The sequence below is a fragment of the Eumetopias jubatus genome, unplaced genomic scaffold (genome assembly GCF_037043125.1).
Source record: "Eumetopias jubatus isolate StellerSeaLion01/CBP00866 unplaced genomic scaffold, mEumJub1_p1.0 scaffold_12, whole genome shotgun sequence".
NCBI lineage: Eukaryota > Metazoa > Chordata > Mammalia > Carnivora > Otariidae > Eumetopias > Eumetopias jubatus.
Window position 1 is genome coordinate 61,165,470 of NW_028274818.1, and position 25,012 is coordinate 61,190,481.

Sequence of the window (25,012 nt, forward strand, 5' to 3'; positions counted from 1 at the left end):
CCTCGTTGATAAAAACCATAGATCGGGGTGCTGGGGCTCAGTCAGTTGAGCATTGGCCTCATGATTTCAGCTCAGGTCATGATCTTGGGGTGATGAGATCAAGCCCCACAATGGGCTCTGCATTCAGCAGGGAGTCTGCTTGAGATTCTCTCTGCCCCTCCCCCATTGTGAGCACACATTCTCTCTCTCTAAAATAAATAAAATCTTTAAAAAAAAACATAGACTGGTGAGATATTACTGTTATAACATCATGAACAGAGTGGTGTGAGAGTTCAGAGATTTCGAGTAATTGACCCAAAAATAGTTCACTCACTGTATAAGAAATTGAGAGGTTAGAGTCAGAAGAACCAATATGCAAATAGTATGGGTTCCTGAATTAGAAAAAGAAACAGTTGCGGAAAAGATACTTAACACTTCAAATACTGAGGACCCACTTACGTCCTTTTATCTGTCCTTCCATCCATGTAACTTTATATGTTTAGTCCTGCAGCCCTCTTTGTGAGTCCCTCCAGGCATAAGATCTCCCTCTACGAGGCGATTAATGTAATACATGTTCATAGAATCGTGTGAACTGCTATTTTCTGGGAGCACGAAATTCTGAAGGCCTATCTGCCAATACCAACCTGGGATAAAAAGTTTTACCACTTAGGTGTGAAATGAAAAAAATAGGGCAATTTTTCATAAGGCTAATTTTACTTTTTATATTTAAAGGTTGTATCTTTCCTGCTTGTTGGTATTAAACTATAGCCTTGCTTTTCATAAAATAATGATAGCAGAGTTTCCAGTCCCCTTCTCCCCCATGTCCTCTCTTGGTGAAATTAAATGTTAGTAACTCTAAGTCAATATTCCAAAGTGTGTTTTGTTTTTGTTTTTTTTTAATTTTACTGCTCCATGGATTCAGAAATATTGAGAGCCACTGTGTCCATCAGGGAGGCACATGAACTTAACTAAGCTATTATTCAACATGTCAATGTCTGACCCCACTTCCTGGACATTGCTGAACTGCCTTCTGCTCCCAAAGTGGCACAAACTCTAACCAAAGACCCACCTAGCAGGTAGGAGAACCACTGGCCAGTACTTTTAAATCAACATAGATATGAGATAACAGAGACCTTAGATCACCTAGAAACATAATGTTTTTGAAAAATGAAAGAACTTTTATCCATCCACTCACTGAAGTCCTCACTTTACAAACAAGGAAAATATGGCCCAAAGGAAGAGAGATACTTTGCCCAGGCTCTCACCAGAACGGAGACTGGAAATGTGTTGTCTTCATGTCTAGACCAATATTCTCTCCACTTTACCACAGCTGCTCTCAACCTAAAAGATCTGTGCTTTACTAGCAAAATCACCAACCTTAAAATTTTGACTTTTATTCCCATAGAAAAGTTAAAACTTCAAAAATTAAGAACATCTCAACAATGATAACCAATCAGAAACAGAATGATCACATTATAAGAGCAAACAAAAATGTAAGGTGCCTAAACAAATTTAACAAAAATATGCAAAAATTGGGCGCCTAGGGGGCTCAGTTGTTAAGCGTCTGCCTTCGGCTCAGGTCATGATCTCAGGGTCCTGGGATCGAGCCCCGCATTGGGCTCCCTGCTCAGCAGGAAGCCTGCTTCTCCCTCTCCCACTCCCTCTGCTTGTGTTCCCTCTCTCGCTCTCCTTCTCTCTCTGTCAAATAAATAAATAAAATCTTTAAAAAAATATGCAAAAATTTTGTGGAAAAATTTCCTAAAGAACATAAACAACAATCTGAAAATATGGAGAGCTACACCATATTCACAAGATGAGATATCACAAAGATCTCTTTATTACATTCAATAAAAATAAACATGCCTTTAAAAAACAATGAAAAAATAAGTCGCACACTGTGGAAAGAGGTAACATACTGTGTCCCAGGTAAACAAGAAAGTATTAGGAAACAGAATTGCTAAATAAATCCCACAAATCCAGAAGAAAAAGAGCCCAAGAGGAAAATGGACAAAGGACAGGCAAGAAAACCCAAATGGCTCACAAACACATGAAAAATGTTCAACTCACTAAATTAGGAAAATGTGACTAATATAATCAATACATTTAAAATTTTACTTTTTAATACCCCATTTTAAACCCATCGTAAGAAAAAAAATAATAATAATCGATTTAAACCAAGTGTTGGCAAGAATGTGAAGAAAGGAAAACTCTTATCTAATTCTCATGGGGGTGAAAAACGATAGCACTACTTTGAAGGACCACTGGTAGCATCTAGTCAAGTCAATAATTGCATATCTTACAATTTAATAATTCTACTCCAGGCATATGCTGTAGGAACCATGGCACCTGTCCATAAAAACAAGCAGTGAAAAATTGGCAGCAACCTAAACACCCTAGCAGTAGAAGCCTGGATAAAATTTATGTACAATAAATTCTTATAATCCTATAAAGGAGTTAAAAATAAATGAACTAGAGTTCCATGTAATAATTTATACAAATCTCCAAAATATTAATGTTAAGTGAACAAGAAAGTTAAAGAAGAATTCATACAGTTTGATAACATTTATAAAAAGGTAAAAAGCCTAAAATCAGGGTGCCTGGGTGGCTCAGTCAGTTAAGCGTCTGACGTTGATTTTGACTCAAGTCATGATCTCAGGGTTGTGGAATCAAGCCCCGTGTCAGGCTCTGTGCTGGGCATGGAACCTGCTTGAGATTCTTTCTCTCCCTCTCCTCTGCCCCTCCCCTCCTTAAAAAAAGCCTGAAAGCAATATTGTTACATATGTACAATGTACATGTATATCCGTATAACAATATGATATATGCATATGTAGCATACATGTATAAGTTTATGTAGAAATATTAGGATTTTCATAACTAACACCATATTCAGGTTAATAATGGTCTCTGGGAAGGAATAAGAAACAGGAATTCTATTAAAGAGGGCTAGATGGGGCTTAAGATTTGATAATGATAATGATAATTTGAAAATGATGTATCCACCACCTTGATACCCAGGTGGTCAGTACATCTTTATATGTTCTATTTCTCTCTGTATCTTTAAAACAGCTCAAAATAAAATAACCAATTGAATTTTTTCATGTGCTCACTGTATTTCTATTGAAGGGTAAGGAAGAGGAGGCCTATCTTGTGGTGATATGGGAGCTGCCCAATGTCATGCCTTTCCTACAAGACGTGAATCACACTGTGCATCTGAGGACATCTCCTAAACACAGGAGCATGCGTATTCCTTTCCCAGATGTTGAGCTAGTAGAGAAAAACTTTTCTCAACACATTAATGTAAGTTTCATTTCTTGATTTCTTTTTCCTTTCTATTTGGGAAAATTATACAGAAGTAGAGAAAATAATGTGTTGAACTTATACGTACTAGCGCTCAGCTTCAGAAATTATGTGTGCATGGCCAAACTTACTCCTTTTTAATCCTACCACTTCCCATGACCACCACAAAAGAATTATTTTGAAGCAAATCCCAGATGCTGTGCCATTTCATCCCTAAGTATTTCAGTATGTATCTCTACATGATAATGACTCATAAAAATGGCATGACACCATTATTTTTAAAGATTTTTTCTAAAATAACTTTTAAGAAATCCTTAATATCATCACACAGTGTTCAAATTTCCTAGATTGCCTCATATTCTTTTATAGTTTACAAGGATCCAAACAAGGTCCATTTGTGCATTTAGTGGAGTCTTAAATCTCTATTAATCTATAAATATCTTTCCATTTCTCTCTTCTTCCCTTGCTATTTATTTATTGAATTTACTGGAGAGTTGGTGCCATAGTTTTACATTTTCTATATTTTGCTGACTGCATCCTCCTGGTGTAATTTAAGTTCTGTGTGTATTTCCTCTAACCTGGCTTCATTGCATGAGCTTTGGTTTTATTTTAATAAGACTCCATGGATGCTGTCATATACTTCCATCAGGATTCACAAAACGATTGGTTGTCTCTCTTTCAAAAAATAGATAAATTAATTTAAAATCTGTAAGGTTTTTTGTGAGATGATTATATCTATTCAGTATGGCTGGAGCTTGTGTTCACACCTGAGGGGTAAAGTGTGTGGCATGTTTCAGGCTGAAGAACAGAGAAATAAGGAAGCTGTTCTCTTTGTTCCCATAAAAATTTAGGTCGATCGATTTTTTTTTGAGACTTTATACACCTCATTTGCTTACTCTAATATTAGCTCAAGCCATTCTTACTTTTCAGTTTTTACAAAGATAAGTGGTCAGAAACTAAAGAATGCAAGAAACCACAAATTATAGAGGAAGCAATTTTAAAAAGTCTTGTTTTTCATCCCTGTCATTAGTGAAACAAATGTAATTTAAGAGAGAGTAGTATAGCTTGTTACAAAGAATGTGGAAACTATTTTTTTAAAGATTTATATATTATTTTAGAGAGAGGGAGGGAGAGAGAGAGAGAGCAGGAGTGAGGAGAGGGGCAGAGGGAAAGAATCTCAAGCAGATTCCCCACTGAGCGCAGAGCCCACACGGGGCTTGATGTCACAACCCTGAGATCATAACCTGAGCCGAAACCAAGAGTCAGTCGCTTAACCTCCTGAGCCACCCAGGTGACCCTGGAAACTATTATTTTATCACAGTATGGAGAGATGGTAATTCCCTCAAATTTAAATGTTAGTTTAGCACTGCAATTCCAAGTCCATTCATAGTTAGTTTAAATCGTAAGTAGGTTTCATTGTTTGCTAAAGGATTTGAAATCAAAATATACAGAGACTAGATCATGATAACATCATCACATAATGTGTGCCAAAGCTGAAAGAACAGAATGCATCTCCTTAAACAGTCATTCTAGTCCATTTCTTCCAATGCCACGCAACTGGAAACACTGGGTTTGGTTCAATGTTCCTTGTTAGGAGCTAATAAAAACAGGACGATGATTAATGCACAGTGAGCCAGATCCGATGGATTTGGCAAGTTATTATATGGGTAATGAAAAACGCTTGCTTTGGAAAAAAAAAAAGGAAGAACTGCTGTAATAAATTATTGAAGTAATAAATGAAAGTGCCTTTTAGGATTATAATAAAAATGTATATTATCTTTGAATTTTGAGCCCTTATGTTTTGTATGTATCATAATGAGCATTTATAGCACTTCCTTTTTGCAACATATTTTAAAGTTATTCTATAGATGGAAAGTCTGCAAAAGTCACTTGGGGCAACAAATTGGGTTGTGCATGGAAATTCTGTTTCTCTAAAACTCTTCCATTTAGGAAGCACTGTTTGTTGAATACCTGCTATGCAGCATGCATTGTTCTTAGCCCCGGGAATGCGAAGATTACTGAGGTGTGGTACCTGCACACCTCATCTACTGCACGATGGCAACCCAGCAGAGAGCTTGGAGGGTTAGGCCAGACGAGGGTCCTAAAAATAGTTGCTGATTAGGTCGGAAAGAATTACCAAGACTTAGCTCGGCCCAGATAGGAAGTTTCTGGGGGGACTCCAGAAGACAAAGTGAATGCCAAGTGAAGGAGATAAAGTGAAAAATGTCACAAAGATGAGTGTGGCTGAAGGAAGACAGGGCGTGAGGAAGATGGAGATGGACAGATAGCTAGGAGCCAGATCGCGCTCAGTGTTAAGGCCCTTGAATCTCGTATAAGAGACGGAAAACCAGTGAGGGCTTCGGATGAGAAATGGCATAATCCGATTGGTGTTGTGGGTAGCATCTATGATGCTGCTTCCATGACAGGTTTTGTTTTTGTTTTTTAAGATTTTATTTATTTATTTGACAGCGAGAGAGGAAATAACTAGCAGGGGGAGTGGGAGAGGGAGAAGCAGGCTTCCCGCGGAGCAGGGAGCGCGATGCGGGGCTCGATCCCAGGACCCCGGGACCATGACCCGAGCCGAAGGCAGACGCTTAACGACTGAGCCACCCGGGCGCCCCTCGATGACAGTTTTGAATGGGACAAGATTGCAGGCAGAAGGTTCAGGCAGTGATCCACTGTTTTAGTTGAGGGACATAAGGCCATGACAGTGAGGATGGCGGAAGGAGAGGTTTCAAACAATATCTGGTGGCAAAAGTAGCAGCCCTTGGGCTTTGCTAATTAGGGCTGGATGTCATGCAGTTGAGAGAGAGGATCCTGAGAGAAAGGAGAGCATCAAGGACAGCGTGGCGCTAACTTGAAGGATGGACTGGGACGTGGTGCTACCAGTGAGCTATAGAATAGAATGAAATAACGTGCTGGAAGGAGGCAAGAAGTTACACATATTAACTTTGAGATACCTGTAAAAAATTTCTAAGTAATTAAATATACAACCCTGAAGCTTATGGGAGGGGACTGACTAGATTGTTGGGGCACTGAGATTGAGATGATTATTAAAACACAGGGGACAAGATTGCCCAAAAGGAGTTGGAAAAAAGAAAAAGCAAATGGGATAGAGGTAAATCCTCAGTATATTAATACCTAACAGATTGGCAGAGTAAGAGGGTATCAAGTAGAAAACAGAAACATGGACACAAGCAAAATTAGGAGTCTGGTGTCAAGGATGTCAAGAGAGTAAGGAGTTTCAGGAAGGAGGGAGCAATGGAGAGTGACAAGAATTGTTAACTGTTTTTTAAAATTTGAGTATAGTTGACACACAATGTTACATTCATTTCAGGTGCACAACCTAGTGATTTCATAAGTTTATAGATTACGCTGTGTTCACTGCAAGTGTAGTTACCATCTGTGCTGATACATGGCTCTCACATCACAGTATCACTGACTTTATTCCTTATGCTGTGCCTTTTATTCCCATGACTTACTCATTCCATAACTGGAAGCCTCTCTCTCCCTCTCCCCATCACCCATTTTGCCCAACCTCTCACCTCCTTCCCCTGTGGCAACCATGTTTGTTCTTTGTGTTTATAGGGTCAATTCCGTCTTTTGTTTATTTGTTTTTTTAGATTCCACTTCTGAGTGGGATCATATAATATTTGTCTTTCTCAATCTAACTTAGTTCACTTAGCATAATACCCTCTAGGTCCATGCATCTTTTCTCAAATGGCATAATCTCATCCTTTCTAAAATTTTAACTCCAGTAGAGTTAACATACAGTGTTATATTAGTTTCAGTTGTACAATGTAGTGATTCAACACTTCCCTACATCACCCAGTGCTCCTTACAACAAGGACACTCTTTAATCCCCACCACCTGTTTCATCCATCCCCCCACAACCTCCTCTCCCCAGCAGTTTGTTCTCTATAGTTAAGAGTTTGCTGGGGCACCTGGGTGGCTCAGTCAGTTAAGCATCTGCCTTCGGCTCTGGGATCCTGGGATCGAGCCCCACATCACGTCCCTACTCAGTGGGGAACCTGCTTCTACCGCTCCCCCTGCTAGTGCTCTCTCTCTGTCAAATAAATACATAAAATCTTTAAAAAAAAAAAAGAGTTTGTTTATTAGTTTGTCTCTCTCTTTTTTCCTTTGCTCATTCATTTTGTTTCTTAAATTCCATATATGTGTGAAATCATATGGTATTTGTCTTTCTCTGACTGACTTATTTCCCTTAGCATTCTACTGTCTAGCTCTATCCATGTCATTGTAAATGGCAAGTTTCATGCTTTTTATGGCTGTGTAATATTCCTGTGTATGTTTTGTGTGTGTGTGTGTGTGTGAGTGAGTGTATACCACATCTTCCTTATCCAGTTGTCTACTGATGGACACTTAGGTAGCTTTCATATCTATTGGCTATTGTAAATAATGCTGCAGTAAACATATGAGGTGCATATATCTTTTCAAATTAGTGTTTTTGTTTTCTTTGGGTAAATACCCAGTAGTTGGATTATTGGATCATATGGTAGTTCTATTTAAAATTTTTTGAGGAGCCTCCATACTATTTCCCACAGTGGCTGCACCACTTTACGTTCCTACCAACAATGCATGAAGATCCCCTTTCTCTACATACTCACCAACACTTGTTATTTCTTGTCATTTGATTTTAGCCATTCTAACTGGTGTGAGGTGATATCTCATTGTGGTTTTAATTTGCATTTCCCTGATGATTAGTGATGTTGAGCATCTTTTCATGTACCTGTTGGCCATCTGGATAACTGATCTCTAATCTTATTTAGATGTCACTCTTCTATGTTCCTATAAAGTCTTGTGTCGGCCTCCAATATAGCACTTTTAAATTGTACAGTACTTTATCTTAATACTTTCATTATATTATAAGTTTCTCCAGGTCACAGACATTCTTTTTTTTTTTTAAGATTTTATTTATTTGATAGAGAGAGACACAGTGAGAGAGGGAACACAAGCAGGGGGAGTGGGAGAGGGAGAAGCAGGCTTCCCGTGGAGCAGGGAGACTGATGCGGGGCTCGATCCCAGGACCCTGGGATCATGACCTGAGCTGAAGGCAGACACTTAACGACTGAGCCACCCAGGCACCCCAGTCACAGACATTCTATTTGACTTTGTGTTTCAGGAGCCTAACAGCAGGTGCCCAACAAATACTTGAAGCAAGACAATTAAAAACTGCCAAATAGCACTAACAATAGAAAGTGCTTAGTGACGGGGTGCCTGGGTGGCTCACACAGTTGGGCATTTGCCTTCAGCTCAGGTCATGATCCCAGGACCTGGGACTAAGCCTCGAGTCGGGCTCCCTGCTCAGCAGGGAGTCTGCTTCTCCCTCTCCCTATCCCTCTGTGCTCTCTCTCTCAAATAAATGAATAGGATCAGAAAGAAAGAAAGAAAGAAAGAAAGAAAGAAAGAAAGAAAGAAAGAAAGAAAGAAAGAAAGAAAGAAAGAAAGAAAGAAAGAAAGAAAGAAAGAAAGAAAGAAAGAAAGAAAGAAAGAAAGAAAGAAAGAAAGAAAGAAAAGAAAGAAAGAAAGGAAAGAAAAAAAGAAAGAAAGAAAGAAAAAAAGAAAGAAAGAAAAAAAGAAAGAAAGAAAGAAAAAAAGAGAAAGAAAGAAAGAAAGAAGGAAAGAAAGAAAGAGAAAGAAAAGGAAGGGAGGAAGGAAAGGAAAGGAGGAAGGAAAGGAAGGAAGGAAGTGCTTAGTGATAAATAGAAAAAGTTTTCACAGGGGCACCTGGGTAGCTCAGTTGGTTGGGTGTCGGATTCTTGATTTCAGCTCAGGATCCTGGGATCAAGCCCAGCCTCAGGCTGTGCACTCAGAAGGGAGTCTGCTTGAGATTCTCTCTCTCCCTCTCCCTGTGCCCCTCCCTCTGCTCGTGTGCTCTCGCTCTCTCTCTCTCTCTCAAATAAATGAATCTTAAAGAAAAAGTTTTCATTGTGTACTATGGAGCAGAAGCCAAACGGTGAGTGAAAAGGAGGCCAATAAGGAGAATCAGCCAATGCAGAAGATTTTCAAGAAATTTGAAGGGAAGAGAAGGATGGCAAGGTGATCTCACGGTTGGTTGGTTAAGGAAGAATAAGTCAAGGCTGAGAGGAAGGAGCCAAGTAGATGGAAGAGTATATTTTGTTATTTTAATGAATTCAACGAGTTAAAAAACTTTAATGCAAAACTATTTTACTAAATTTCATAGTAATTAGTGATAGTAATTTTAAGTAACAAAAAATCATAATACGACATTTTGTTTTAATGATAGACTAACAAAGTATACACAATAACATTGTACTGTGGTTCGATACTGTGTTCATGATGGTCCATGAGTCTGTTTCCTTCCTTCTTCAGAGTTCTGCCATCAGTATGGAAGTGAACTGCATTGATTTATTACAAGTAGAAGGATATAATTTGATAGTTGCTGGAACCTTAAATGGTGTGATTGTCTTATGGAATTTTGTAAACTCTACTGTCAAAGAACTGTAAGTCACATCTTTTTCTTAAACAATATAAAAGCTGTACTGCAATAGAGCCAAAGTAATATTCAATACTTTTTTTAAAAAGCAATAAATAACAGTGGCATACCAGTGGTGATAACTCTCAAGAGAGACTTTTCTGGAAGTTGCTTTCATGAGATTTGTTTTGCATGTCCAAATCCCAGGATAATATGAATAAGATAAACCTTAAATATTCATATTCCCAAGTGCTTTGACTTTCACTCTTCTCACTCTAGCACATGCTTTCATGTGGGATCTTGTCCAAATTTATACCCTCAACAAAAAGTTAAAATACATGCTTTAAACACTAATCTCCTTAGAGCTTTAAACACACATATCTGGCAGTTACCATCTGGGTCACCAATAACACCCTTAAAGCCCAAAACTTTGTCCCAGTCATGTATCTCTTCTTCCTGTATTCCCAATGACACCACCATCTATTCAGTCACCAAAGTCAAATGGTAAGTGCCATTCTAGGTGGGTTTTACTTTTTATTCACCACTGCAACATGTTCAGTGCATATGCAATTAAATAAATCAATATCAACCAATTAAATTTGCCCTGTACCCATGACCAAAAGCTTTACCCATTCTCTGATATCCCTTTTTTCTCTTTCTTTCTTTCTTTTTTTTTTTAGAGAGAGAGAGAGTGCATGCACACATGAAGTGGGGGAGGGGCAGAGAGAGGGAGAGAGAGAATCTCAAGCAGACTCCCCACTGAGCTTGGAACCAGACTTGGAGCTCGGTCTCACAATCCTGAGATCGTGATCTGAGATGAAATCAAGGGTCTAATGCTTAACTGACTGAGTCGCCCAAGTGCCCCCCTGCTAACAATTTCTAAATGTTCTTACTATTGGTTGTAAAGGAAATAATATAGCATTGTATTTTTTGCTATGGATGGGTCATAAATAATAAGCTCTCCCCAGTTGTCTAACTGGGCTATAAGCAAGGGCCTTGTGTGAACATCCTATGTCAAGGGGAATTTGTAATATTGTACTTTGAGGTACAAGATGGTCAAGAACTTTAATGAATGAATAAAAATAAAATCAAGTCTATCTAAGCATTCAGAGGAAGGAAAGAGGTGTAAAAAGGGAGAAGAGAGTCAGAAAGGACAAGGGAAAAGAGGAAAATGCAGAAGACATCTCTGCCTCTTGATTTACAGTGGCTTACATACTCCTGGTCCACCTGGACTCCATGCCCCTTTCCAGTCTAAGTCTGAGTCATTATTTTTAACCAACTTTTGAGAGGACATACTCCTTTCTTCTTCAGACTCTGGATTGATTCTCCTTTGGACCTTTAGTTGAATTAGCTTTTTCTGCAGACCCCTTCCTCTGTGCCTCAGCCCCGTGTTCTCTTGGGCCCTCCCCCTAGAATTCTTGTCCTCCTTCCATCTGTCCCTTTCAACACTTGCCCTTGGGCTTTCTCATGACGGTATACTTGTCACTTGATCAATATCAATATGCACTGGTCAGTTCTTTACCCTCTTATTAAAGCAGTCATGCTGCCACAGCATAAAGAGGGAAGCTCCCCTGAGGTTGTTCCCAACTTGAAGGAAGAGATGCTCCTTGTTGAAAGGCTAGGCATTTTGCCAAGAGATGCATGCAAACCCAACACCCAGCCAGAGAAAAATAACAGTATAGTGAGCCATACATTGTATTCCCTTCCCATGTGAAGATGATTATACAAAAATAATTGATTTAGAATCTCCTTAGCTTTTGCAAAACATACAATTTAGTACAGAACTGTCTAATGTAATTTGGGCCCAGCTTAAAATAGGCTCTAAAGTTGAAGATGGTTTCCATATTGATGGTGGAAGTCATCCCTACCTCTACTTCAAATTTGCCTAAGATCCCTTCATCAGTCAGGAGAAATAGCCTTTCTCTTCCTGTTCAAAGCCTCATATGTTTTTTGGGTCCAAACTGGAAATTGTTCTTCCTGATTACTAACCATGTGGCTCATCCACACAACAGAAGTATCCAAAAAGTTTGAGCTCCACACGTCCTCAAGCTCACAGGCCCTTCTTCAGAGCTTGCTTCACTCCATCACTTATAAGTCCAAATTAGCAGAGGCAATTTCCACTAAAAAAAAGGAACGTTCCACTCCAAGATCTATTTTCAGTAAAAAATGTTAAGTGTGACTTTAGGAGCCAAGCATGAAGTACCAGTCTAGGCCGTTTAGGGATTATCACTGTGCTCCCAGGAACCAGCCCAGAAAGGTATATGGTTCGTTGGAAGCTGGGTCAATGGGAGATGAGCAACTAGAATTGTATAATCACTGAATTACCAGCTCGTCTTCTTCACTCAATTTTAAGCTCCTTGAGGTTAGTAGCCCTATTTTATTCAAATTTGTCACTTGACTTACTCAAAGAGTAAAATTCTATTCTTAAACTTTCTGAGACTTTGAGGAGAATATATATAAGCCCACTCTTACTTACAATTAGGCTGACTAGACCAACTAATTGGACTAAAAGACATTTATTTATTTATTTATCTATTTATTTATTTATTTATTTTTATTTTATTTCATTTTGGATTAAAAGACTTTTAAACACTGAATGGTCATGTTGTTACACAGGGTCTCATCAGGAAGATGGGTTCCAACTCTATACCTTTGGGTTTTCTCTTCATGTTCGATAGTATCAATGTTGCAGGAGTTGATTAGCTCTGCATGGGATGTATGATATAAGTAATGTAAGTTGCCTAACTTGTGTTTATTATGTGAATGTGTGTTTACTTCCAGGTACAGACCTGAAGATTGCTTCACTGTGGACCCTGATTTGGATCCCAAACGCTTTAGAATTAACAACATACTGTTCCTCTTTCGATCCCCTGAATGTGCAAGGTAACTCAGTACTTACTGATCAAGAAATACTGTCTGGGATGTATATAGGCGATGTAAAAAGAGTTCTATTTATCCCAGCACTAAGGAAGCTACAACTGAGGGAAGACATAAGTTGGGTGCACTACTTGGCTTAAGCTTTCTTCCCTGTTGTTGTCTTTTGTAGGTGGGTGGTCCCTAGGGATCTGATTTGCTGTGGGGTGTCCTAATTTCCCTTACCACCTTAGTCTCACAACAATTTCTACACCAGTAGAAGAGATAGAAAATGCTCACTTGACCACACTGTGGCCAAAATCTAATTCTGTGAGCACTGACATGAGGCAGAAGGAAGAACTTGCTGGGCAAATATGAAAGATCCACTGCAGCAGGTGTCATATGACATCTACTGAAATTGATCTGTCTCCATCCCTTTCTGAGGCAGCAGGGCATTGTTTATTAAATATTTAGGAAAAGTTATTTTTCCTCTTTAGATATAATTGAAAACTCTGATTTTCAGGCAACACGTTATAGTAAACATATCTCTGGGAAGAAATCAAAAGCAGCAGTGAGCCAGCATATAGCACCTTCCCTACCACTTGACTTGAAATTGCCTTATCGAGACTTATTTTTGAACACTTGTTCCATATCGATGCCTGCACCAGAACCTAAGCCACTTTCCAGCCCATTCTAGTATAGCACTACCGAGACGGACCAGGCCAGGACTGGATACTGTAAGAGCAGAAGTTAGCCAGGCTTCCCAAGTGCCTGCCTCCAACCCACTTCCTGCCATTTCAGTATCAGCTTCCAGGACTAAATCTAGCCTGAGTTTTGGGACTGGGCAGAATGTTATTTCCCAGACCCAGGCAACAATAAATCTTAATTACCAAGGCTCCCCAACAGTATCTACCAATACCGGACAGATGAATGTTGTAACATGAGATATAAGGTGTGATTTGTGTCTTAAGGAAGTGGCTCAGTACGCACAGATGTTGAAAGAAACAACCTACTGAAATTAAAGCAGAGAAGAGCACACTTTGGGTGTGATGGAATATCTTAACTTTCCTTCCTTGGGCTTCCTCCCTCTCCATGTAGGAGATCGAGTCAGGATTCCGTGTGCTCTTCGTCTCAATGTGATTCTAGTAAAGGTCCACAGAGTAACAAGGTAAGCAAGAAATAGAGTATATCTTCCCGTTACACACAGTGTTGATTAAAAAATAGTGATTTGTCCATTTGAGCCCATCCTTTGATAGAAGGTCAAGGTGGAAAAATTCTGTGTATACATGTGCATGTAAAAACTTGTTTTCCTGAAAAACAATGTCTAAACTGTGTTCATCTTTTATTTCCCGTATTTTCAAGGCTTTGAAAATATATCTGCAAATAATCGACACATACTCACAAATAAAATAAATTACATGTGCTGCTTTTACATTTCTGAAATAATAAAGCAATTCCAGGCAATCTCTTTTGCTAAAAAGTATCACACACATTTCACAACACACCTTTAATGCCCTGGTTTTCAAACTCTGTTCTCAGTCCCAGTTTTATAGATTTTACACATTATATCTCTAGTAGGATTTTGTTTAAAGAAAACTTTTTACTGCAAAACTTGTTTTATAACCACTAGTTTCCTGAAAAGAATAAATGTACAAGGATGTAAGAGTCAGACAGACTTACACTTGAGTCCAAGTGCTTCTTTTATTTTCTGATTAGCTTTAGAGACATCACCTAATCTCTGAGTTTCTGTTTCTTTGTCAGTAAAAAGGGAATAACAAAGCCTAACTCGCAAGGCTGCTAAGATAATTAGAGATCACATACACCAAGAACATGGCTTGCTTTACACATGTGGTTACTCTCATTATTATGCCCTGCTTGAGCCAGGAGAATGTTATTGCAGATACCCTGTTTGTGAACATGATGATCTCTGCGATACATTTTTTCAGAAGAATTAATTAAAAAAAAAACTTTAAAAGTATGCTTAGAAATGTAAATTTGACAGAGAACAAACTGGCGGTTGCCAGTGGGGAGGGGAATGGAGGATGGGCAAAATGGGTGAAGGGGAGAGGGAGGGACAGGCTTCCAGTTGTAGAATGAATAAGTCACAGGAAGAAAAGATACAGCATACAGAATATAGTCAAATGGTATGGGAATGGCATTGTATGGGGACAGATGTGGTGAGTGTAGCATAAAGACTTGCCTAGTTGCAAGCAACTAAAGCAACAACGTAGCATTGTGTGTCAACTATACCCCAATTACTAAAAAATTTTAAAAAAAGGGATATGAGTTCCCCTGAAAAATCTACTCACCCAGTATATCCCATTTCCTTACAATGTCATAGAAATACTTTCTCGTTTTCTCCCCTAATTCAGGGAAGCAAGCAGAGCATACATGACAATGAGGTTAAAGGTCAGTATGAAATCACCTCTCTTCTTTGTAACAATTCCTTTGCAATAGGGAGTTGAGGCTGTAGAATACAGTATATTCTCTGTTTTAAAATAGATTTTATTTATTTATTTGAGAGAGAGAGAGAAAGCACGAGTCGGGGGGGGGGAGAGCAGAGAGAAAGGGACAAGCAGACTCCAACGCAGGGCTTGATCCCAGGACCCTGAGATCATGACCTGAGCCAAAGTCAAGAGTTGGATGCTTAACCTACTGAGCCACCCAGGCGACCCTACCATATATTCTTTTTGTGACTAAATGTTGAGGTATAAGATTCTGTAGTCAAAGAGGCAGAATTTCCATTTTTAAATACAAATTCTAGATTTTTAAAAATCCAATGCATTACTGAGCTTCTTAGTCTTCAGCCCATTTTCCTAAAACTTACACTAGATTCATAAGCCATTTTGGATGTGTAAGACTTACACTGGATGTGTATCGACTTTTAGCTGTTAAATACAGGGCAGAGGTTTTTGTAATAGGGTCAAAAATAAACTCTTTAGGCTTTTCCAGTGATCCAAGATTCTATTTGTTAATGCTTTTTTGTTCTCTGCCTTGAGTGAAGTTCGCTGGGGTTGAAAAACATGTTCTAGGGAAAAGAATGTGTTGGTTTTCTGTTTTCCTACCTGCCTCCTCTTTCATGTTCTATAAAATTTGGAATTCCAAGTATTGCAGACACCCACGGTAGCTCATTAACTTTTCTGTAGGTGAGAAAACTGATGTCACAGCGGGAGAGCAACAGCTGGTGGACAAAAAACAACCTGGGGACACCAATGTAATTGATACTCAGCCGCCTGTCATTGTCACTGCTCATGAGGATGGACACCTTCGCTTTTGGACTATGGAGGTGGGGCCCATTGTTTACCTGGAGCAGCAGAGAATGAGAAAGATAAGAAGTAGTACTGAATGAATCCTAGCCTTCTAAGGTTCCAGAGAGCATCCAATTCTAGAATTTTTCAATCTTCTAGCCAAATTGCTGGTTTTGCAGCCTGCTCCCTGAAAGTGCTACTCAAACTTCACAGTAGGCCACTTTGTAACTCAAGAGGTCAAAACTGCTAAGTTAACTATTTCCAATTTATCTTTTCCTGTTTTGTTTTTTTTTTAAGATTTTATTTTCAGGGGCACCTGGGTGGCTCAGTCATTAAGTGTCTGCCTTCAGCTCAGGTCATGATCCCAGGGTCCTGGGATCGAGCCCCACATCAGGCTCTCTGCTCGGTGGGAAGCTTGCTTCTCCCTCTCCCACTTCCCCTGCTTGTGTTCCCTCTCTCTCTGTCTCTCTTTGTGTCAAATAAATAAATAAAATCTTTAAAAAAAAAAGATTTTATTTTTAAATAATCTTTACACCCAATGTGGGAATCGAACTTATAACCCCAAGATCAAGAGTCACATGCTCTACAGACTGAGCCAGCCAGGCACCCCTAATCTCTCTTTTCTTTAGATTGAGCTATGATTACATGCCATTAAATATTTCATTGTATATGTAAATAATATTAGAAGATATTAATGATGTATTCCAGTAAAGGAATATAAGAGCCCTCAAATGTTGAATATTTATAAATTTTTAGTTATCCAAGCTATTGGAATAAGTCATTACATCGTACTGTGTGTCCTTAAATATTTTACAATGAAAAAATAACTTTTATTTACCAGAAGGTTTAAAATGACTTAGAGCAGAGGATGGTGGAGTTTAAAATTAGGAAGACAGACATGATGGAAGGAAGGATCTTGAGTAGACTTGGTGACGACGAAATCATTAGGCAAGTGGGAAACCCAGGAAAGAGCAACTGTTTTGTATGGCAGACTGTGAGACCCAACATCATGGAACAGCACAGATCTCTGCTGGACAAAACTTCCAAGTCTATCTGTAGCTTTTAGTGCTCAGTGGGAAACCTTTGGTTTGAAAATATGAACTATTAATAACTTTCCCTCAGAGTATCGAGATATTGGAGCAATGCCAAAATAGGAGAGAGAAATAGAAAAAAGATTAGATCCAAGTAAATCTCAGGAAACGAGTAGCAGATGCAAATTCTTTGTTCAGAAGTGTGGAGATTTATTCTCTTAAGACAGTTCCTGTGGAAGTGCTTCCTGGTGCTGACTTATCCTAGGCACCAAAAAACAATCTGCTGAATTTGAATCTCTTACAGAAATGTTTGTTTAGAAGGAGAACATGTACCTGAAAAAGAGGTCTGAGGAAGTGCATGGAAACGGTCATAGGAAGTGTAAGAAAAACTCCCAAGTACAGCGGTGGTCTGTAATAATCAGAGTCTGTTGTTCTCAATTCATAGTTGTTACATCTTTAGGAATATTTCATTTCAAGGAAGTCCCTACAAATAGTTTCAGTCTGTTTTTATTACAAGGAATAGAATCATATTCCAGTAGTAGAGATAATTTTAGATGAATTATTTTTAGAGAAATTCAACTCCAGTATTAATATTTTATAGAATTTATTATCATACTTTATTCAGGGAAAACTGCTGAAAAATATGCTGCCTTTCACCAAACATTCTGCCATTTCTCTGACGTCGCTATATACGGATTCGTGCACCAGGGTACTTCTGACCGGGAATGTGGGTGAGTCATACTCAAGGAGTCAGCCACGGGTATGTCCACCACCTACATGACATAAAGATGGAAGTAGGACAATACGTGACATTTATTGAAACAAGAGACAAAGAAGGATGCTTCAGCGTGAGAGTGTTATGAATCGCTTGATGAATAAATACAACATTGAATGAATGTCATGAGAACCTACTCCATTCCCAGCTCCTTATTTAAAGCACTACATTCTATTTATTTTTCCATCTTTAAATGGGGTACAGGACTACCTATTCCCTCACCTTACATATTGGGAAGAATGTAAAGTTTTCATTTTTAATCTTGAAAGAGATTAAATTGCATTAATTTAATTAATCTTGCATTAATCTTCATTATTAAAGGGAGTAATGGCATTAATTAGGAAAGGGATTATTTGTTCTCAATAGGGGACTTTCATATTGATTGTTATAACTCATAGAGTTGGTCTTAAGCCTTTCATGTAACACAATTCTCTCTTTTTAAAAAAGATTTTATTTATTTATTTAGAGAGAGTGGGAGACCATGGGGAGGGGCAGAGGGAGAGAACAAGAGAGAATCTTAAGCGGACTCCACGCTTAGTGCAGAGCCCCAAGTGGGGCTTGATCTCACAACCCTGAGATCTTGACCTGAGCGGAAACCAAGAGTCGGACGCTTAATTGACTGAGCCACCCAGGTGCCCCGACAATTCTCTTTCTTAATGCTTTATTTACTTTCTTTAATTTTTTGAATAAATCCTGAATTTTCTTTCTTTTCATCTCTCCCAACTTTGGAAAGATTATGTGTGTGTGTGTGTGTGTGTGTGCATGCATTTTAAAATTTTACTAGTGTTTACTTTTAAGTTAAAAAAAGAAAAACCTAACCAATTTGTTAGAATTTAGACTGAAACGGCATCTTTTCGGTTAAACAAAAGCTTGGCCCACTTTACTTTTCCTTTTGTTCTACACCCACTCCTTCTCTTATCATTTGCTAATGTAATCTTGAGATTTGCATCCAGATACTGCTGTTACATTAATATTTAAATTTTACATCCTCTCTTTAAAGAACATTGTTCTCATTTCAAAGCTTATTTTACAAAAGTCACAACAAACCAGTTTTCAACACCAATTATTTCAGTCTTCTTGAGATTACAGAAAATATTTTTTTATATTCAGTATAATCAGTAGCCTTACAACATTTGTTTACAGTTATCTTTATTTTATCTGGCTTTATTGCTTACCACCTGTTCTATTATACTCCGATATCCTTAGTCTTGGCCTCCATCGCCATAGTTTCTATCATCGTTTCTGTTTACAGCCACCCAGAAGAAAAATCTAAGGTCAAGCAAATTGTATCCCTTTTTAAAAATATTTGCCTGCATATTTTTGCACTAACTTTACGTACTATGGGGTATGTTTTTTCTAGCAAAATACATAGAACTAAAATTTGAAATTATCTACAGAATTCTCAGACCACACCTCTATTAAGGTTACTAATAAGGAACACTTGACTATCATATAACCCTTCTACTTCTTGAGATTTGTGTTTTTTGTTGTGATCTAGAAAACTAGAGAGGGGTAGGTTTGGGATCAAATCCAGCTTCATCTATATTATAATTAAAGATGACTTCTAGATTATGACCTTAGACTTCTTTTTTCTGTGCTGTGGTAGATGTTAAAAGAACTATGTGGGTTGCTATCTAGTCACTGTTTTAGATCAGGCATTCTCAGACATCATTAGTTGTTGCTTTTTTGTTGTTAAATCGCCTTTATTTTTTTAGATCAGTTTTAAATTCACAGAAAAATTCAGTGGAAATTACAGAGTTTCCATACACATCCTGCCCTCACCCTCTCCAACACAAGCCTCCCCCACTTTTTTTTTAAGATTTATTTATTTATTTGAGAGAGAGAGAGAGAGAGAGAGTGCATGCAGGGAGGCTGGGGGTGAAGGGGCAGAGGGAGAGGGAAAGAAAGTCTCAAGCAGACTCCCTGCTGAGTGTGGAGCCCAATGGAGGCGCTCAATCTCAGGACCCTGAGATCAGACCTGAGCCTTAAACAAGAGTCGGACGCTTAACTGACTGCACCACCCAGGCGTCCCTGGCCTCCCCCACTTCCAATATCCTTCACCAGAGTGGTACGTTTGTTACAACTGATGAATCTACCATGACACGGCATTATCATCCAAAGTGCATAGTTCACACTAGGGTTAAGTCTTGGAGTTGTGTATTCAATGGGCTTTGACAAATGTCTGATGACATGCATCTACCATTATAATACCATAGAGAGTAGTTTCAATAAAAATTCCCTTTGTCCTGCCTATTCTTCCTTCCCTCCTCCCTAACTTCTGGCAATTATTGATCTTTTTATTGCCTCCACAGTTTTGCTTTTTACAGAACGTGATATTGGAAATCCTAGAGTATATAGGCTTTTCAGACTTCTTTTACTTAGAAATACTCATTTAAGTTTCCTCCATGTCTCTTCATGGCTTGATATCTCATTTCTTCTTAGTGCTGAATAAAATTCCATTGTCTGGATACACCACAGTTTATTTATCCATTCACCTACTGGAGGACATCTTGGTCACTTCTAAGTTTTGGCAATAATAAACAAAGCTGCTATAAACAGCTGTGCATATGTTTTTGTGTGGAAAAAGTTTTCAGTGCCTTTGAGTAAATACCAAGGAGCACAACGCTGGATCATATAGTTAAGAGTATGTTTAATTTTGTGAGAAACTGCCAAACTGTCTTCCAAAACAGCTGTACCATTTGGCATTCCCACCAGAGATGAATGAGAGTCCCTGTTGCTCCACATCTGCATTAGCATTTGGTGTTCTCGATGTTTTGGATTTGGGCCATTCTAAAAGGGATGTAATGGTATCTCCTTGTAGTTTTAACTTGCATTTCTCTAATGACATAAAATGTGGAATAGCTTTTCATACACTTTTTTGCCATCTATATATTTTCTTGGTGAGGGATCTGTGCAGATATTTTGCCCATTTTTTAATCAGGTTGTTTATTTTCTTATTATTGACTTTAAGAGTTCTTGGTATATTTGGGATAAGATATCCCTTTCACAAATATTTTCATATTTATCAGATATGCCTTTCACAAATATTTTCTCCCAGTCTGTGGCTTGTCTTTCTGTTCCCCTGACAGTATCTTTTGCAGAGCAGAACTTTTCAATTTTTAAAGATTTATTTATTCATTTGAGAGAGAGAGAGCACGGAGGAGGGGGGAGACAGAGAGAGAGAGAATCTCCAGCAGACTTCCCACTGAGCGAGGAGACTGACTCGGGGTTTGATCCCAGGACCCTGAGATCATGATCTGAGCCAAAATCAAGAGTTGGATGCTTAACCGATGGAACCACTCAAGCGCCCCTGGATGTTTTCAATTTTAATGAAGTCCAGCTTATCAGTGATTTTGCTCATGGATTCTGACTTTGGTGTTGCCTCTAAAAAGTCATTGCCAAACCTACGGTCATTTAGATTTTCTACTAGTTTTATAGTTATACATGTTACCCTTACAGTTGTTTTGAGCAGGTTTGTTTTTGTGTGTATTTGTATGGGAAAAGTATAAGGTTTATATCTAAATTGAGATTTTTTTTATCATGAATTGGTGTTGAATTTTGTCAACTGCTTTTTCTGTATCTATTGATGTGATCATGTGATTTTTCTTCTTTAGCCTGTTGATGTGATGGATTACATTAGTTGATTTTTAAATGTTGGTCATTACATATAATTTTTTTTTTTTTTTTTTTTTAGAGAAAGAGCGCGAGAAGGGGTGGGGGAGTAGGGGCAGAGAGAGAGAGAGAGAATCTCAAGCAGGTTCCGTGCTCAGTATGAAGCCCAACTCAGGACTCGATTCCAGGATCATGACCTGAGCTAATACCTCTTGGATTCAATTTGCTAATATTTTGTTGGGGGTTTTTACATCTATGTTCATAAGAGCTATTGGTTAATAATAATGAAGCGCTGGCCTCATTGAATAAGTTAAGAAGTATTCCCTTTTGCTTCTATATTCTGGAACAGTTTGTAGAGAATTGGTAAGATTTCTTCCTTAAGTGTGTGCTGGATTCACCATTAAACCCATTTTGACCTAGTGGTTCCTGTTTAGGAATATTATTAATTACTTTAATTTCTTTAATAATATAGACCTATTCAGATTACCTATTTCTTCTTGTGTGAGTTTTGGCAGATTGTATCTTTCAAGGAATTGGTCCATTTCATTTGGGTTATTAAATTTGTGGGCATAGAATTCATAGTATTTCTTTATTATCCTCTCAATTCCCCTGATATTTTTTTTTCTTAGTTAGCCTGGCTAGAAGTTTATCAATTTTATTGATCTTTTTAAAGAACCAGATTTTGGGGGCACCTGGGTGGCTCAGTCGGTTAAGTGTCTGCCTTTGGCTCAGGTCATGATCCCAGGGTCCTGCCCCTTCCCGTGCTTGTGCTCTCTCGCATGCTCTCTCTCTCTCTGTCAAATAAATAAATAAAATCCTGAAAGAAAAAAAAACTTTTGGTTTTGTTGATTTTCTCTATTGAGTTCTTATTTTCAGTTTCATTGATTTCTGCTCTGATTTTTATTATTTCTCTCCTTCTGCTTACTTTGGATTAATTTGCTCTTTTTTACCTAGTCCTAAAGCGGCAGCTTAGATTTTAGATCTTTTTTTTCTAACATGTGCATATAAATTGCCTTGTAAGCACTGTTTCTGCTGCTTCCCTGAAATTTTGATGTCATATTTTCACTTTTATTTAGTTGAAATTATTTAAAGATTTCTCTTGAGATTTTTTCTAAGATCTATTATTTAGAAGTATGTTGTTTCATCTCTACTTATTCTGGGATTTTCCAGCTCTCTTTTTCTTATTGATTTCCAATCTATTCTATTGTAGTCTGAGGGCATTCATTATATGATTTCTATTATTTCAAATTTGTTAAGGTATAATTTATGGTCCAGGATGTGGTCTATGTTGGTGAATGTTCCATGAGAGCTTGAGATTAATATGTGTTGGATGCAGCAGTCTATAGATATCAATTGTATCTAGTTGACTGATGGTGTTTTTAAGTTCGACTCTGTCCTTACTGATTTTCTGCCTGCTGGATCTGTCCATTTCTCATGTCAATTTCTCATAGAAGAGTGCTGAAGTTTCCAACTATAAAAGTGCATTATCTGTTTCTCCTTGCAGTTGTGTTGGTTTTCACTCCACATATCTTGACACTGTGATGTTAGGCATGTACATGTTAAGGAGTGTGGTCTTCTTGGAGAATTGACCCCTTTATCATTATGTAATGCCCCTAATTATCCCTGCTAATTTCTCTTACTCTGAAGTCTTCTCTGTTTGAAATGTAGCTGCTCTTGCTTTCTTTTGATTAGCATTAACATGGTAAATCTTTCTCTATCCCTTTACTTTTAATCTATATGTGTCCTTACATATAAACTGGATTTCCTGTAAGCAACATAGAAATTGGGTATTGTTTTTTAATCCATTCTGACAACCTCAGTCTAAGTGGTTTACTTAGACTGTTGACATCTAAAGTGATTATTGGTATAGTTGAATTATATCTATCAGATTTCTTACTATTTTATATTTGTTACCCTTGTTTTTTGTTCTTAGTTTTGTCTTTCACTCTCTTTCTGCCTTTTGTGGTTTTAAGTGAACATTTTATATCATTCCACTTTCTCTTAGCTTACCAATTATATATCTTTTTAAATTTTTTGAGTGGTTTCCCTAGTTTGAAATATACATTTACAACTAATTCATGTTCACTTTCAAACAACACTACACCACCTCACTGGCAGTACAATACCTTATAATAACAAAGTATTCCTAATTTCTCCCTCCCATCCCTTGTGTCATAGCTGTTATTCATTTCAAGTTTCTATAAGTTACAATCTTCAGATATATTGTTGATTTACTGCTTTAAATAAACTGCTGTTAGTTTTTATTTATTTTCACTTATTCCTTCTATTATGATCTTCTTTATATAAATCTGAAATTCTTACCTATATCATTTTCCTTCTCTTTTAAGAACTTATTTTAGGGAATGCCTAAGTGGCCCAGTCAGTTAACCTTCTGCCTTCGTCTCGGGTTACGATCCCAGAGTCCTGGGATCAAGTCCAATATTGGGCTCTTTGTTCAGCGGGGAACCTGGTTCTCCCTCTGCTATTCCCCCTGCTTGTGCTTGCTCTCTCTCTTTCTGACAAATAAATAAATAAAATCTTAAAAAAAGAACTTCTCTTAATTTTTTTTTGAAAAGATTTTATTTATTTATTTGAGAGAGAAAGAACATGAGCAGGGGAGGGGGAGGGGCAGAGGAGAGGGAGAAACAGGCTCCCTGTTGAGCAAGGATCGCAATAAGAGACTTGATCCCAGGACTCTGGGATCATGAACCCAGCCCAAGGCAGACGCTAAACCAACTGAGCCACCCAGGCTTCCCAAGAACTTCTTTTAATATTCCTTGCAAGGCTGCTTGTTTCTGTTTGTCTGGGAAAGTCTGTATCATTCCTTCATTTTTTTTTATTTTTTTATTGTTATGTTAATCACTATACATTACATCATGAGTTTTTGATGTAGTGTTCCATGATTCATTGTTTGTGCATAACACCCACTACTCCACGCAGAACGTGCCCTCTTTAATACCCATCACCAGGCTAACCCATCCCCGCACTCCCCTCCCCTCTAGAAACCTCAGTTTGTTTTTCAGAGTCCATCATCCCTCATGGTTCGTCTCCCCCTCCGACTTACTCCCCTTCATTCTTCCCCTCCTGCAATCTTCTTCTTTTTTTCTTTTTCTTAACATATATTGCATTATTTGTTTCAGAAGTACAGATCTGTGATTCAACAGTCTTGCACAATTCACAGCGCTCACCATAGCACATACCCTCCCCAATGTCTATCACCCAGCCACCCTATCCCTCCCACCTCCCACCACTCCAGCAACCCTCAGTTTGTTTCCTGAGGTTAAAAATTCCTTATATCAGTGAGGTCATATGAAACATGTCTTTCTCTGATTGACTTATTTCACTCAGCATAACACCCTCCAGTTCCATCCATGTCATTGCAAATGGCAAGATCTCATTCCTTTTGATGGCTGCATAATATTCCATTGTGAATCTGTACCACATCTTCTTTATCCATTCATCTGGCGATGGACAACTTGGCTCTTTCCACAGTTTGGCGACTGTGGACATTGCTGCTATAAACATCGGGGTGCACGTACCCCTTTGGATCCCTACATTTGTATCTTTGGGGTAAATACCCAGTAGTGCAATTGCTGGGTCGTATGGTAGCTCTATTTTCAACTTTTTGAGGAACTTCCATACTGTTTTCCAGAGTGGTTGCACCAGCTTGCATTCCCACCAACAGTGTAGGAGGGTTCCCCTTTCTCCACATCCCCGCCAACATCTGTCGTTTCCTGAGGTGTTAACTAGCCATTCTGACTGG

The 25,012-nt window shown here is 38.3% G+C and overlaps 1 protein-coding gene across 2 annotated transcripts in view; it reads left to right on the forward strand.

Annotated features, from left to right (window-relative positions):
• Nucleotides 1-25,012, forward strand: part of WDR64 (WD repeat domain 64) — a 153,082-nt gene that overhangs the window by 96,426 nt on the left and 31,644 nt on the right. Inside the window, exons 15-22 of one of the 2 annotated variants that reach the window (XM_028111988.2) lie at nt 3,103-3,276; nt 9,084-9,097; nt 9,642-9,758; nt 12,512-12,613; nt 13,682-13,751; nt 14,956-14,992; nt 15,730-15,869; nt 17,488-17,593. In XM_028111988.2, the coding sequence (XP_027967789.2) occupies nt 3,103-3,276; nt 9,084-9,097; nt 9,642-9,758; nt 12,512-12,613; nt 13,682-13,751; nt 14,956-14,992; nt 15,730-15,869; nt 17,488-17,593 (760 nt within the window). Of the gene's footprint in view, nt 1-3,102; nt 3,277-9,083; nt 9,098-9,627; nt 9,759-12,511; nt 12,614-13,681; nt 13,752-14,955; nt 14,993-15,729; nt 15,870-17,487; nt 17,594-25,012 lie in introns of both variants that reach the window. The other variant, XM_088016848.1, reaches the window with a different exon arrangement.